This window comes from Cyclopterus lumpus, chromosome 8 (assembly GCF_009769545.1).
Source record: "Cyclopterus lumpus isolate fCycLum1 chromosome 8, fCycLum1.pri, whole genome shotgun sequence".
Classification (NCBI taxonomy): Eukaryota; Metazoa; Chordata; class Actinopteri; order Perciformes; family Cyclopteridae; genus Cyclopterus; species Cyclopterus lumpus.
Window position 1 is genome coordinate 16,122,479 of NC_046973.1, and position 15,730 is coordinate 16,138,208.

At 42.5% G+C, this 15,730-nt stretch overlaps 1 protein-coding gene across 1 annotated transcript; it reads left to right on the forward strand.

The window, feature by feature from the left end:
* The first annotated feature begins 2,378 nt into the window (after positions 1-2,378).
* si:dkey-208k4.2 (uncharacterized protein LOC570186 homolog) lies at positions 2,379-5,160 on the forward strand. Its single transcript, XM_034539810.1, has 9 exons — positions 2,379-2,552; positions 2,663-2,763; positions 2,840-2,936; positions 3,092-3,180; positions 3,436-3,509; positions 3,711-3,791; positions 3,870-4,099; positions 4,300-4,350; positions 4,661-5,160. The coding sequence occupies exons 1-9, from the start codon at positions 2,424-2,426 to the stop codon at positions 4,925-4,927; spliced, it is 1,119 nt and encodes a 372-aa protein (XP_034395701.1). The 5' UTR covers positions 2,379-2,423; the 3' UTR covers positions 4,928-5,160.
* Positions 5,161-15,730: the final 10,570 nt, after the last annotated feature.

Below are 15,730 nucleotides of genomic sequence, written 5' to 3' on the forward strand. Positions count from 1 at the left end.
CTCTATCTCTCTCTCTCAGCTTCCGCAAACACCGCTGTTGACAATTTTGATTAGCATATATCAGAATTATGAAACATGAATCACAAGCCCGGCCTACGGCGTAGATGATCAACCCAGGCCATTGATCAGTGAGGACCGTGCGCGTCTCGGATGCATATCTGCGCGGGTGCGTGTGTGTGTATGTATGTGTGTGTGTGTGTGTGTGTGTGTGTGTGTGTGTGTGTGTGTGTGTGTGTGTGTGTGTGTGAATGCTTGAGGTTATACGTGGAGTCTGTTGCCGATGTGAATCTGCGGTATGCGGAAACGAAGGGATGGGAAAGCGAAGAGAAATGCATTGGGTCTTCGGTGAGGAGGACACGTGGGACCGTGGGACCCTCCCTCATCCCGAGCAGCCTCCTCCTCTCGTTGCCAGGGAGAGGATCCGACAGCCCGGTTGGTGCCGAGGTGCACGGCCGAACCGAAGCCTGGAAGGGAGGGGAACGACAATTCATTAATTTTCTAAATGTGGGCCACGGGTATGAACGGCACGATATTACGGAATACATGAAGAATACAAATATGCAGGATGAGGGTGTGTGCCGAACGAGGAGAGACATCACAGCAGTAACACATCAGAGGCCCTGACGTCATGTAGTCTCATGTATGTTATTCATTCTCTGCTGTAAAATAAGAACACGTTATATCACTACATGTACTGGGATGATAGAAGCTGGCGCTGCTGTAGGAGTCACAAGTTCACCTTAATAATTCATATTTTGTAAACAAACAGATCCTTCCACCTTCATCTGCCCCTCAATCCCCTCAGCTGTATGTCCACATCTCATTATCTATTATTATATTTGTATCCAGAGGGGAATCTTTTCCCCCGACTTGATTAAAGGATTTTGGACACATTGCCTTTGTGCTTTTAGATATTTTACGGTAATATCAAACTATTTATAAAATGTATCATTTGATATGTGTTGAATAGTGTGAATTGCTAACTAAATACATTCATAATAAATCATATTTGCATTTCTAAATGTTTTAAATATTTGTTTAATCATCGCTGAGGGAAACTTTAGCTGCAGAAAACTTGACTTAAATGAAAAATATTGGTAAAAAAAAAAAGTCAAACAAAAATGTTTTTAAAAATGCATCAATATAAACTGTGCTGCCAACACATTTAGTAAAATAGCAGTGATTATGTAAACATTAGAGGTACTGTTTTAATGTAAACAGCATACAATTAATTGGCTTCTTATTACCATGAATACAGATTAATAAACATTATAACTGTAGACCTGCAGTCTGGGTCAATGTGTTGCTGTCTCAGCCCTGGACCTGCACAGTTTGTTTGATGCAGTGCAAGTCTTCCAGCAGCCATCCACCAACACATACCGCTAATGGAGGAATATTGTGCACTGACAGCCCCCTCTGAATATTTCATTATACCCCCCTTTGAGAGTAACAGCGATCAAGAGATAGGGAAAGATGGAGGGGAGGGCAGCAGGAGGGGTGCATCAACAGCAACGCCTGTCCCTTCTCTGCCGAGAAAATGTCAACTCCAAACAGACCTCATTTCTGCTCAGACTGGCCTTATACTGTTAGTCTGAACTCAAGCCTTTTAGCGGCTTCCACACAATGCTGTTGTGCTCAATTAAGTATTCAGCCATCGTACCACAGGGTAAGAAAAACTGCAAAGAGAACTGTGAGGACTCAGGCCAGCATAAGTGCGCTCTGTACGTCATATTTATTAGTGTAAGTGGTTCCTATAGGGTCTAAGGAATACAAAAAAATGAGGAATGTATTCAAATGGCTATACAACTGCCACACCAAGAGTTTTGACATCTGTCTATGACGTCACATAATATATATAGTCATAAGGGAAGCCTCAACTATTTCTCTATGAATCCATATTTAAAGCAGAACCACTGTGTTGCATGCTATTTTGGCTGCAGAGTTATGAAACAATTGTAAAAGTACAGTCAACCTAAATGCCAGAGCCTTGTGAGATAAAGGCACACTGCCCTGTGTAAATATCATCATCATTATTGCTGATGATATTATATACATCATTATATCCAGGAAGATTTTGTATTGGCAACTGGATGAAGTCAGCCACTTTGGGATATATTCCACCTAAAGCGCTATACGATTTGACACTGACAGGCAACAACTGTCTGGCTTTGAGCTGGCACGTGTGTCCACGTGACCGGTGTTTTACACTAATGAGCTCAGCAGAGCAATTAGGTTAATTAGTTTCAGCTTGAGGCGACTTCTTGGGGGATCCACACGTGTCCAATCAGTGAACACTGGCCTAACCCGACGTTGCCAATACAGCAATTTGGTTCTTTTACGAGTCCATAAGACAGGCTGACAGAAGAAGACGACCTCGCCATCGCGTTCCGTGTGCGGAGACGAGTTCAGACATCCGAGGAAAAATGAATGGTGTACCCAGTGAGAAACCCGTCGGCGGCTCGCAGCTGTTCACCTGCGCCCACGCGGACTGCGGCGCGACTTTCACCAGACAGTGGAAACAGAAGGAGCACGAGACGGTGCACACCGGAGCGGTGAGAGGGGGGGAAGAGCGTGGCTATACCACACAAATGTTCAACATGTCTTTGAAGAAAACCATTCTTGGAGTTGTGTGCCAACCGTTGTTAACGTTAAATGTCCACAGCGTCCGTGTCTCTGTACAATTGCCGGCTGCAGTCGTCGTTTCTCGCGAACGTCTCACCTGAGCCGCCACATGCTTCAGCACAGAGGAGTCAAGCAATTCCAGTGAGTCATATTGTGTCCTGTTGCTCATAACGACTAAAAGCATGTGGACCAAATTGACATATTCTGTTTTCTGCAGATGCAAAGTTGCGAGCTGCACGCAGAGTTTCTTCCACGCCGGCAATCTGAAAAGACACGTGGGCTACGTCCACGGAGACAAAAACGAGTATTTCAAGGTTTGTCAAAGTACACGCATGTTGCCACACGATGGCGACACAATACCAACTTATAACAGCATCCGCTGAGAGTCTCTGTTCTTGATGTTGAATGGCCAGTTTTTTTTTAAGAGTCTTTTGTGTCATTTTATCCTCTTCGTTTTTCTCCTCCACAGTGCAACCAGCCAAACTGCTCATTGACCTTCAAAAAACGCAGAGTGTTTAAAATGCACTTGCAGGAGCATCAAGTGCCTGTTAAGTCAAAGTATGTCTGAAGTGCGCCACTGCATCTCAGAAAAGAGGGTAGTGTAAAACAAAATTATGTATGTGTTAATGATATGCCTGAGATCATGAGTTGTTAAAGATGATTCACTTGCCATTTTTAATTAATCAGATCGTTGATGCCTACAGTAGAGGCTCCAGCAGAGATAAATGAGTGATTACAGGCTGAGTGGGTGTGGTCCCAGTTGACTTAGTTAAATGTATTTTTACCTCTGCCTGTCCCCGGTGGGGTACTCAGGTGTTCGAAGGCTGGATGCACCGCCACGTTCGACTCCCATATCACCCGCAAAGCCCATGAGAAGAAGCATGCAGGTGGGTTTATTTCAGTCGTATGGTTCTTTCATCTTTCACAAAACTCTTTAACTCTTTGTGTTTAAATGTAAACTTTTTGTGCGTTGTCTTTAAGGACATGTATGGTAGGTATATTGTGCCTCCAAAGGCCCCACAAAGGAGCCAACTGTTGATGAACCTTTGATTTCCTGGTACTCACTGGCCTTGTTGCTTTCCCTGCAGGTTACCGCTGCCCTCATGTTAACTGCCAGGTGTTTGAACACACCTGGGGTAAAATTAAGAAGCACATGGTCAAACATCAAGGTAAATATGTTGTCGTCATAGTACAAAAGTCCTGAGTGTTGTATTACTCTTTGTTACATTTATAAAAATGTGTTTTAGCCACGTTCACATGCCAAGCATGTAAGAAGGTGTTTAAGAAAGCGACTTCTCTGCGGCGGCACAAACGGATCCACGCTTCCCATAAGCCCGTGCTGGTTTGTCCCAGAGACGACTGCCAGGCCTACTTCTCCACAACCTTTAACCTGCAGCACCACATCCGAAAGGTGCACCTCGAGCTTCTCAAATACAGATGCTCCTTCCCCGACTGCCCACGTGTGTTTGCTATGCGGGTAAGTAACATGTCAGTAATTTGCATCGAGCAGAACTGGCGTTTAAATTAATATTCCAATTCTGACACAGCTGAGCCAAGAAAATGTACAACTTCTGAAAGAACATGCCAAATCAATATTGATTGTAATCAAGGGACATTTTAATTTCATGGGTAATAGTTTTAATGTGCATTACATTATGGCTTTGTTCTGTTCGACAGGAAAGTATGAACAGACACCTGCTTTGCCATGACCCAAGCACCACCCTGAAGGCAAGTCTGATGCCATTATCCAACAGTGCAGAAGTGTACTGCAGATGTGGCCTAAAGTGCCACACAGCAGTGAGCTCTTGAGCCGTCTGGCCCGGGGACTATTCATTTTGGATTTTTCTCTAAACCCGTCGAAATCTGACTCATGTGCTTCTGGCCACCTGAAGCTTGAGAGTTGGAGGTTTAAATGGTTTTCAGTCAAAGCATATACAACTTCAACTCTTTAGGTGTTTTCAATTTATACATGTATCAAACTGCCATGCAATGTATCACAAACTGACATTGTTCTAAAGCATCTCCTAAATCTCATCAGAAACGTCAACGGCCAAAGAAGACCTGGCAGAAGCGTTTGGTTGGACGCCATCTGCCCCTTGTGGAGGAGAACTTGCGCAACCTCTTCGCCCTGCGCATGCGGATCTCCCGACGTCCCAAAGTGGAAACCAACCTTGCAGGCCTCTTCAATGAACGCAAGATCCCTCATTATGTTGACCCAGAGGTCAACCTGCGCAATCTGTTTGGCATCAAACAGCCCCGCTCTCTGGAGGAGAACCCTGAGGTCCTACCACCTACTCAGTGTTAAGTTTGAATGTCCTGAAATTGGTGCAGGCTTTAAGTTTGACTGTTTTTCCTAAATTTTTGAGAATTGGGGTCTCTTTGGTTTAATTTTTTCTAATGTAGCTGAAGTACATTAACTATTTTAATTTCAAAGTCCTTATTTGAATGTCACTTGGCACATTGATTAGGCTGTCAAGCTTTTGCATTCTAGTTCCTTGACAATAGGTCTTAATTGAAATTTATTTTGTAACATGAATTTTGTTGACCCAATAAAATGAGTTTCATTTGGATCAAAGTGGCACTTAAATCTTTTTCACCTTAATTTGAGTGTTAAGTTAAAGTGCTGGAGGTCTGCCCGTCAGTAGCAGCTGCTGGAGCGGAATGATCTCCGGACTAAACATGACCTTGCTATGGAAAGATCATCTAATTGTTGGCACACTTAAACAGCTGCTCTCCTCCAGCATCCATCTTTTGAGCTCACTTAAGCCTCACATCTTGGTTCGCCTTTGCTGAACATGTTGGCGCTCATTAAGTATGGACAAAAGGATTTTCACATGAGTAAGAGCTGAGTCACAGCATCACTTTTGAGGGTGGATGTGACTTTTGAACACCACATAGACTATCAGCTATCAAATCTGATGTGACGGGATTGCAATTTAGATTGTAGCCTCAGACAATAAAATAAAAAATGCAAATGTGGGATTTAAAATCTAAAGTAACTAAAGCTGTGGAGTAAAATACTTCCCTTTGAGACATGTTGGTGGCGTAGAAGTAAAGCGGTAACGGCATGACTCTACTTTCTTTTGATAATTTTACAAAAGGGGCTTGTAATAATACATGGACTACAAACTCATAAAGGCTACATTAATACCGTACAGCAGTTTCGACAACAGAAGTTGCCGCCAGACTAGTTTGCAATTTTCAAGTTAACGTTTGAGTTTAGCTGTTAAAACGCAAGTAGCAATAACTTCATGCTGACGTTTCAATATCTAAAGTTGCATGTGGAGACGGACGTTTGCAGGACTAGACAATTTCCACTAATTCTAATGAATATCTACCGTTTTAGTATAATGGCGTGCATTTTCATGGTAGTTCAAAGAGACACCCACCTCTTCGAAAAGCAGAAGGTGTAAAGCATTGGAGAAAATAGAAAAACATCTTTAGTTTAATAAATCAATTATACAAACTGTTTCCAATTTTCTATTGATACACCAATGGATTAAACGACGAACCCTTGCAGGTTGGTTTGCAACCAGGAAATAACATTAAACGAGCTGGTAAGACTTGATGTGTTCCTTTTTTAGTTTAAATTGTTTTGATAAATGGCTCCTTTTGTTTTAAACAATCCTTTCTTTCTGGTCCAGTGGAGCTAGAGTCCTCTTCAAAGCTGCTAAGTTCTGTCCCAGCTTGTCAGTTTGTGTTCGGACAGTGTCTTCACTGCTGTGTTTCTTTGCTCTTTTAAAGGTCATTCTCTGGGCTTTCCAGCCTTAGGTGACCTTCCTTCCTTCAATAGCTGCTTCTCTGCTTCTTTAGGTACTATACATTATCCTACAACAGCTGACCTCTGACAAACTGGAGGGTCTGAGCACAGTCTGTTCATCCATAATTATCTTGGATGTAGTTTCTTGGGCATCTTATTCCTTTGTAAAAGTCCAACGCGCACCTAGTGTTGTGTTTATATTGCATGTTGGCTTTCAAAGTTAACATTCAGCTGAACAGGAATTTAAAAGGATGGTCTTGTTTCTATGGCATTGCAACACAGAAAACAAGGTTTTCTTTAATCTACTTAAATTTGTCCTGTAGCTTGTGATTTTATTGTATTTTAGAATAAGGACTGGACCGTGTTTGCAGGTATTCAGCAGGTGTGGAAAGTACTTGAGCGATTTAGATGTTCCTTGTTGACTGCAGAGTTGATTTTCCCCGGGTGCCATGGCGTCCCATAAGGGCAATGGTGCTAAGTTGTCTCATAGAAGCCAAGCGCTGGACTCGTAACAGCAACACCATCAAACTGAATCGCATATAGTAACCGCAAGCCCTATCGGCCTCTGACTCTCCGAAAGGCCATGCCAATCATCCCCGTAGTGACCTTTGGTGTAACATGCCAAGCTTGATTTTTGCAACATGTGCATCACAGAGCAGCACAAAGGAAAATTCACAACAATACCCTCGCAGCATGGGGGACTGGGACATTCTTTCCACAATTGTTGATTATAATTATCTTTAATCGTGTATATTTTTTCAATTGTCATATTGCGACGAAACATCAATGCAACTTAAGAGGCTCATGTATGTGGGGAAAAAATTAATGTGAGCTGTTTACTTGACTCACCAGTGTTTCCCAAATTATATTCTGGCGACTCACTTTCTAAAAATGACAAACTATTGCGATCCAATTCGCAAAAGGCCTCATCTATAAATTGTGAGAAGAGCAAATGTGTGCGTAAATGAAAGTTCCTGGGCATTTGTACGGCCATTTCTGCATCACCTTATCTTGAGATATAAATTTAATAATTCACCACTTTGTTTAATGCATGTTATCGAAAACGTATACAAATGTTAAATTATTTATGAATAAGTCCAAATTAATTAATTTACGTGGAGTTAATTTATTTCATTTCCTGTCATCCGTAAAACAAATAAAATGTATGCTAGCCTTTCATATTAGATTCAATGATATAAATAAACAATTATCAGAACAATGCAAACATCAAGGCTCCCGTATGTGGCTTAAAGGTGTACTGCAGATGTAACTGTTACATAAAAGAAGAGAAGAAAATCTGCCAATGTGTTATTAAAATCACCTGCGACCCACCTGTGGGTCCAAGGTGCCCAAGCTGCAATGGCTTTGGACTGCTGATGTTGGCAGTTTATTTAGATAACTAGCTTCTGAAATAAAGGAAACGCCTCAATAATCATGCGGCACAGACTTTATGCAAAGAGTCACACTTTTTCTTAATGCTGGTGGCTCCAAAAAGCAGTCAAAGAGAAGTGATTTCATATTGACCATTAAAGTGTATCTGTGGAGATGGGTCACTTCTCATCCTCAGCCACGCTTTGGACTCTTTGGTAAAATAGTTAAGTCTATATATATTTGCAGCTTTAATTGCAGAGACACATTCCCGGGTTTTCTTCCACCCAAGGGCAAAGATGCACCACACACTTGAACAACCTTGATTATTCTGCATGTTGTGAATAATTTCTTATCCCAGTGACGACAGCTTCTCGATCGAAATTACTCGCTTCGTGTCTCGAGAACCAACAGAATGATTCAGCTGGTAAATAACAGCACTTTTTGCTTTTAGCAATAATGCAGCATTGGTGCTCCATCTCTGTAATATCTCTGTCGAGGGACAATAAAGATGTCTGGTTCTTTGTTGTGACGCAAGTATATATTAAGAAAATATTGCATGTTGTGCACACAAGTTAAAGTAACTACTTCAGCCTCCATAAATCAATAAGTCATAAAAATCACAAGTGCATTTTTTCCAAAGAGCACATGTCTTTATTATAGAAGCACTAATAAATACTACATCTTTGAAGCTTTTAGTTGCTACCATAAGTCTTATCCTTTATTCCACACATTTTGTAATTTGAGTAGTAACCTACGTTTGTCTCCTCCAGTCTCGAACACAGAACAAAAAGGAGAAGAAAAAAAATCACGCAGTCACAGAAGGAGAAAAACGTTGCTTGTGAAATATCTGGAAACAAGGAGATAAGCCGAAGTAGGTTAACCATACAGTCGTCATGCCCTGATTTAGCCCGCTTCCTCCAGAATAGATGACCCAAAACCTCTGCTTCTCCCTGTTCCCATGGCCCTTTTCTGAGGAGAGCTCTAGCTGTAACAACGACATGCCTGCTAGACTGACAGAACAACAGAATAAGCTTAAACAACTGTTGAAATAACTCAAACGACAGTCAGAATAAAAATATAACTTTGTTACTTTCAAAAGAGTAAATGAATGTTAATGTTTCCAGGCGCTTACCTTGAACACTTTAATCAGTCTGGGTGATAGAGAGGACACTGGGAAATAAATCATGGAGCTTTAATTCCCCTGAATTTAGCTGACAGGAGGTTGGTGCCAGGACTGATGGCAGGAGATGGGTTTAAAATATAGATAAATGAAGATTAAAACAAATCATGTTTTGAAATATTGGTTCACAGCTAAGCAGCTCTGAGGTTGTATTGGCACAGCAGTGCTTTTAGCTACATGCTAGTCTGCATCCTCTCAATGACACATACGTTTATTAACATGCCAATAGCAGGTATTATCTTTCCCATGATCACCATCTTGTTAACATAGAAAAATGTGCTTATGAGGCTGATGGAAGGTCATTAGTTTCAAAGTGGACCGACCATACGACCCTGGAGCCGCATGCTGTTAGCACGGCGGAGGGATCACAATTAGGCTTTTAACCTCTTGAGCTTGACTTAAGCACGGATGAGACTCCTTGTATTTGAAGAGTCCAAATGTATCTCAACATCAAATTCATACTACCTGTTGCATTATTCTATAAGGACATCCGCTGCTGCTTGCCAAGAGACCATCATGACCTTAGAGCCCTTCGAATTAACCCCCACTTGCCTCAGGCCTCATCACTGACCTTTGGAGGAACTTATTGCACGTGCGTGCTCAAGGTATCGCCCCATAACCTCTTACCTCACAAAGCTTTTACTCAAGATGATTGTATATTCCTTCGGGAATGTTTGAACAGTCACTTTTGACCTCCCCCGTTTTGTAGCAATTGCCTCCCTTCAGTCATAGTTAATGATTCTGTAAATACTTGATACACATACAAACTAAACTCAAAGCAGCATAGAGTGACTTCAGACACAAATAGTGGGATGATGTGTCTTCATCAGTTGGTTCACAAGACTTGCTATCCAAGCAGGAGGTCCCAGTCTCTTGGAAACTGAAGCAGGCGCACAGTGGCCCGGATACTGAAAGTCATCCAAAAAAATCGTCGATTGATACTGTCTGTTCTAAGATGCTTTGGGCTTTGTTTCAGGAGCTGTGAATTCAGGGGAGAAGCATTTCCCTCGGCTGGACCGCTTTGTAATTGACTACTTTGTCGCGGACATTTTGTCTATCAGCGTGACAGAGGAGATCTTGTTTATCCTCTCATCTCTTGTTGTAAATGCCCCTCAGTGACCTACCATTAGCAGTAGGCTGTTTATCATCTTTTCAACCTGCAAATTGTAATGCTTGCAGTGGAGAGCATAGTAAGGTGAGCGTATAACTCTGTCTCAGGCCGAGACAGTGACAATGATTATGTATATATAGCCTTCTCTCTTGCAATGGTGCTGTTTATATAGTGGGATAAAAGGTCGCTCTGCAGCACCGGATTGAAATAAAACTGAGTTGCAGTGAATCACACATGCCCACAGGATGACAACGGATTGATGAAAACCTGCATTGTTCCTTCCCTGTGACAAGAATTTGCATAATACAGTCAGGCGTGCAAAAAGATGCTCTGAAAATTAGACATTGACAAGATTTATCGAGGCAGACTATATCAGTGTCATTTTGATCAGATTAGATGTGATCTGTGTTGACTGAGATTAGACATGATTAACAGAGATGACAATTTGGGGTCGATTGCACTTCCTTTTGAAATCACAACATCCAACATCTCTCATTTCCTCATGTTCACCTCATCAACTTCATCAATCAAAGCCCGGCTTCTGATAAGTACCGTGTGCTCCAGTCAAGCCTTTACTGGTGGGGAGCAATCAGGAAAAGTGACATCTGCTTCGATCTCCAACATCTTGAAATGACCCTTATAATAATTGATCAAAGCTGCCAAATAGTGAGAACCTGATTAAATCGACCTTGATGCACACCAGGTCTCCCTCTTAGTTATATTCTTAGATCATTAGCAGACGTTTGAGATGTGTCTGACTGTGTGAAACGTGCAAAGAGTCGCTGATTGATTTCAGACGGCTGTTTAATCAATGTAAAGGAAAATGTGCACAGAGCAGCGGGTGGGCCAGTGTTTAATTAGCAGCCATGTAATCCTGAATGATTAGTTTACATGAGCTTAACTGAGGAAAAGGCTACAATAACATGGACCGGCAGTCCCGTAGAAGTCTGCGTTATAGATTTAATGCATGTTATCATGAAAGAAACTTTATTGATCCCTTTGGGGGAATTGAGTCTTCATAGTAGCAAAGGTTATTCAGCAGGAATTAAATGAAGTGGAAGTTAAAGTAGGAAAAAAGGATAACCCGAAATAGAAGATTTTAACTGCTTGAAAAAATCTCAGCTTATACTTTTGGGGCTTACAAATCTATTTTCCCAAAGCTCATAGGCAGCAAAATTGAATCTCCATGTTGTTGTGTTAATATGAGTATGCCATAATTTAATTCATGTCTTTGTGAAATATAGACACACAGATGGGAATATTACATTGAGATGGTGATGTATTTCAAACCAAATAAATAGTCATGGAGTTAATAGATGTCCTGGTGGCACTAATATAAATGATACATATGTGTATACGTATACATACACATACATTTATGTCTTTATGTGGGAAATAAAATAGTGTTATGACTGAGATTCAGGCTCCCAGAAACATAGGAGTCCTTTCAAGAGGCGCTCACAGTTTTATTTCATCTATCCGTCAACTTAAGTAAAGGTCAGCTGGGTAGAGAGACGGATGACGTGAGTTGTTCACTATAACAGCTTGTGTGTGTGTGTGTGTGTGTGTGTGTGTGTGTGTGTGTGTGTGTGTGTGTGTGTGTGTGTGTGTGTGTGTGTGTACCGCGAGCGATGCCTCTGGCTGCAATCTCTTGATCGAAAGAGAGAGAGAAGAGCAATAAGAAAGTAAAAAAGAGGGTCTCAGTGGGGCAGGGGCAGCTTATGTTTCATTAATTGGCAGAGTCACAGTTTAATTGGAGGGGGAATGTATTAAACAAATGTAGGTCAATCACTAATTCACAGGAGCAGGAGCCCGTGTTAGTCCGCCTCTAATCAGCGCTGATCAGGGGCAGAGCACACTGGGTTCGACGAGACAGTGAAGAAGACGGATGAGTCAGTGGCCTGTTGGAAGCATCAGTCATCATTACTGACTGAGTGCTGCATCACAGTCAGACCAACGTCTCCTGCTATTATTTTCCAAAGAGGGATGGTGAAGCTGCCCTGCCTCTCTGCCTCCTCGCCTGTCTGTCACTTCCAATAGTCACATGACCTCTGACTCCTGTCTGGTCATGGAGGGACTGACCTCCCCGGCCACCTGTCTGGTGGTCTGTCTGTGTGTCTGTCTGTTTGCCTGCCTGCCTGTCTGTCTGTCTGTATGTCTGCCTGTCTGTCTGCCTGTCTGTCTGCCTGCATGTCTGTCTGTCTGTCTGTCTGTCTGTCTGCCTGTCTGTCTACCTGTCTGTCTGCCTGTATGTCTGTCTGTCTGTCTGTGTGTCTGTCTGTCTGTCTGTTTGCCTGCCTGCCTGTCTGTCTGCCTGCATGTCTGTCTGTCTGTCTGTCTGTATGTCTGCCTGCCTGTATGTCTGTCTGCCTGCCTGTCTGTCTGTCTGTCTGTCTGTCTGTCTGTCTGTCTGTCTGTCTGCCTGTCTGTATGTCTGTCTGTCTATCTGCCTGCCTGCCTGTCTGTCTGTCTGTCTGTCTATCTGCCTGCCTACCTGTCTGTCTGTCTGTCTGTCTATCTGCCTGCCTACCTGTCTGTCTGTCTGTCTGCCTGCATGTCTGCCTGTCTGTCTGTCTGCCTGTCTGTCTGCCTGCATGTCTGTCTGTCTGTCTGTCTGTATGTCTGCCTGTTTGTCTGCCTGTATGTCTGTCTGTCTGTCTGTCTGTATGTCTGCCTGTCTGTCTGCCTGTATGTCTGTCTGCCTGCCTGTCTGCCTGTCTGCCTGTCTGTCTGTCTATCTGTCTGTCTGTCTGCCTGAGTGCCCCTCCAACCTGTCTCTCTACCAGCAGGAGTTACTGTTGACAAGTGCATCCTTTGATTTGCTGCGAAGAAACATCCCCATGCCAGCCAGAGATTCCAGGAAACAACTCAAGTCTTAATAAATGAATAAATCATGATTTTAGACAAATCGTGCATGTGGTCAGATTATTAGTGATTAGAGCTCAATACATACATTTTAGCCATGCCAGTGGCACGGCTGGAGGAATGGCCATGTGATGTCTGGCAGTCGGCCCACCAACACTTTGGTCCAGAATGAAATAGTTCAGCTATTGGATTAATGGCGTTGACTTTTTTCCACAGACACTCATGGTGCCCAGAGGAAGAAGCCTCCAGTGACTTTGGCTGGTATTATTATATATTTTCTGAATGTATTCTTCTGTCAAACTGGAATTTTATTAAAAATACCTTTTCAGCGTCTACAATGTGAAAACAACGTTTAAACAGCAGCCAAATGTGAACCCACAGATAATTATCATGGTGGTGCAAGTAAACATTGAACTAAACTTGCTAGAAATGTTGCTGAGAGGTCAGGAAATAAATAAGGAAACGTCCAATACTGCACCGAGAGAATACAATAACACACCTGGAATATGTTGTTATTCTTTAGCGTCAGAGCTGCTAAATTAGTCATTTTTAAGACGTGATGTATGCTCAGCATGTCAACACTGAGAGCACCAAATCAACACATGAATGATGATGTTTATAAGTTGACCAGCGGTCCAATCTCCCCAGAAAACCTAGTTTAACCTTCTGATGGCTGTCTGCTGCTTCGCCACACACACACCACCCCTTAATCCCTGATTTACGCTGCAGGAAAGACAGAAGAATCATGTTCCTCAGGTTTTGAAGTGGTGAGTGAGATCTTTTTTTAAAATACCTGTTGTCCTCTTTCTACTTGGACGAGGCCTGGATTTTCTTTCTTGTCAGAGTGTCAGTGGAATGGTGGGGATGTAAAAGGGGAATGAACTTCAACCCTGCCCCTCAGTCATCCGTAAACCTGTAAATCTATAAATCTGTAAACAAGATTATACATTGCTTTTTGTTTTCACTTCTCTCTGTCTGCCCGTACTCTATATTTATTTATGGCGGGCATTTGTTCCTGTGTGGGGGAAGAATAAATGGTAATGGTATGGTGTACTCGCAGCTGAAGAAATAATTCTTTATGTTTCCGTCCGCCAGTATCAGTGACGGGTTTGTACATTTATGTGTGTGTTTACGTGTGTGTTTCAGCAACCTGCGATTACCTCTATTTTTAGAGAGACTATTCTTTTAATCACCCCTATTTTTGCAATTGGAGTCCCCCGACAGAGGCTTTTGTCATGATTTGCTTTGCTTCGATAATCGCTTGCTCTGTGTAGAAACAGAAAGTGTGAAAATTGCATTATAAAAAGAAACACCCCAGGAAGTGTGTGTGCGTGTGTGTGCATGTGTGTGCGCGTGTGTTGGACGAGGGGATGGGGGGGATTGAAATCTGTTTTGATCAAGATTTGGAGGAGGAAACGTTAAACATATGCGTGACTTTTCCTACATGAGACACCGCTCATTGTCATTTTCATTTATTCTTTTCCATACATGCTGTCATTTGCGCAAACGAGGGATCAGGTTTGGGTTTTCATTTAGGGTTGGTCAATTTCCAGTTCCAATAAAAACCTGGTTCAGGTTATTGGCTTATTTAAGAAAGAAAACAAATCTAGATGTATTTTATATATATAAATAAATGTATTTGAAGGCAGAATACAAACATTTGGAGGCGAAGATGTCACACTGTGGAGAGTTACTGACTCACAGCTGCCAAGGAGAACTAGGTTTTGTTTTCTCTTATTCCTCATATTTCTGGTCCACACCAGAGACACGCGGTTGAGAGATAAAAGACGAGGAATCCAATGTTCAGAGCAGCTGATGCTCTCTCTCTTTCTGTCCGTCTCCATTGATGTTATGGCTCTCCGTTCATCTGGACCGGGACAGGAGGCGCAGAGACTGTTAGTCCTGACACTCGCTTGGAGGCGCAGCGAAAGGTCATGAGACGTAACAATAACAGCATGGGACATTCTGAATAATGATAGTGGACATTTATTTTACAGGAAAACGAGCAATCCCTGAAGGGTCTTTGCATGGTTAGCCAGATATGACATGTTGCCAAATTTCGGATATAACCACATTTAAACCAGGCCTTAATTTTTTCCCCTCCTGTCGCTTTACCTCAGAAAGTTGACGTCATGGCCAAGCTGAGCTGGAGCAGCCAGCAGAAATGAGGCACTTTTACTTTCAGCTTCCCCACCTCCTCTGATATTTCTCCATAATCAAATCAGGTGAGGCGAGTCCAGATAAAGCCTCTTTACAATAACTTTAATGGTAAGTAATGTCAAAACAAGAGCTGGAAAAAATGCGGAAAGGACTGACATTCCCTAGTTTGCCCCTCTCTCTCTCTCTCTCTCTCTCTCTCTCTCTCTCACTCTCACTCTCTCAGAAACTCAGAAAATGAAAGGAGAGGGACAGAAAGAGAGACAGAGCCAGAAGATTACAATGTGTGAAAAGTGAGACATTCAAAGATGGGACAGTCTGAAGGTCTACGTCAAGGTGAGAATAAGAAAGGAGACAGGGAGTGATTGACTGAGGCAGATGGAGAAAAATGAAATGAGAGGATTACAAGAGGGAGAGAAAGATGGAACTGTTCAACAACACTCCTCCACACTGGCAAAGTTTCATCAGCTTCAGAAGAGTCACGGTGCTTTGAGTCACAGCAGATGGGAAGCACGGTTGAGTGTTAATAGAGGTATAGCAGCCACTGTTGGTGGCCCAAACTCAGCTGCTTCATCAACCAGCCCTTCTGTTAAGACGCCGGCGATTGTTTAGCCGGTGTCAAACAAAGCCAAATTTATAGCCAAAAATTAAACATTATGCACCA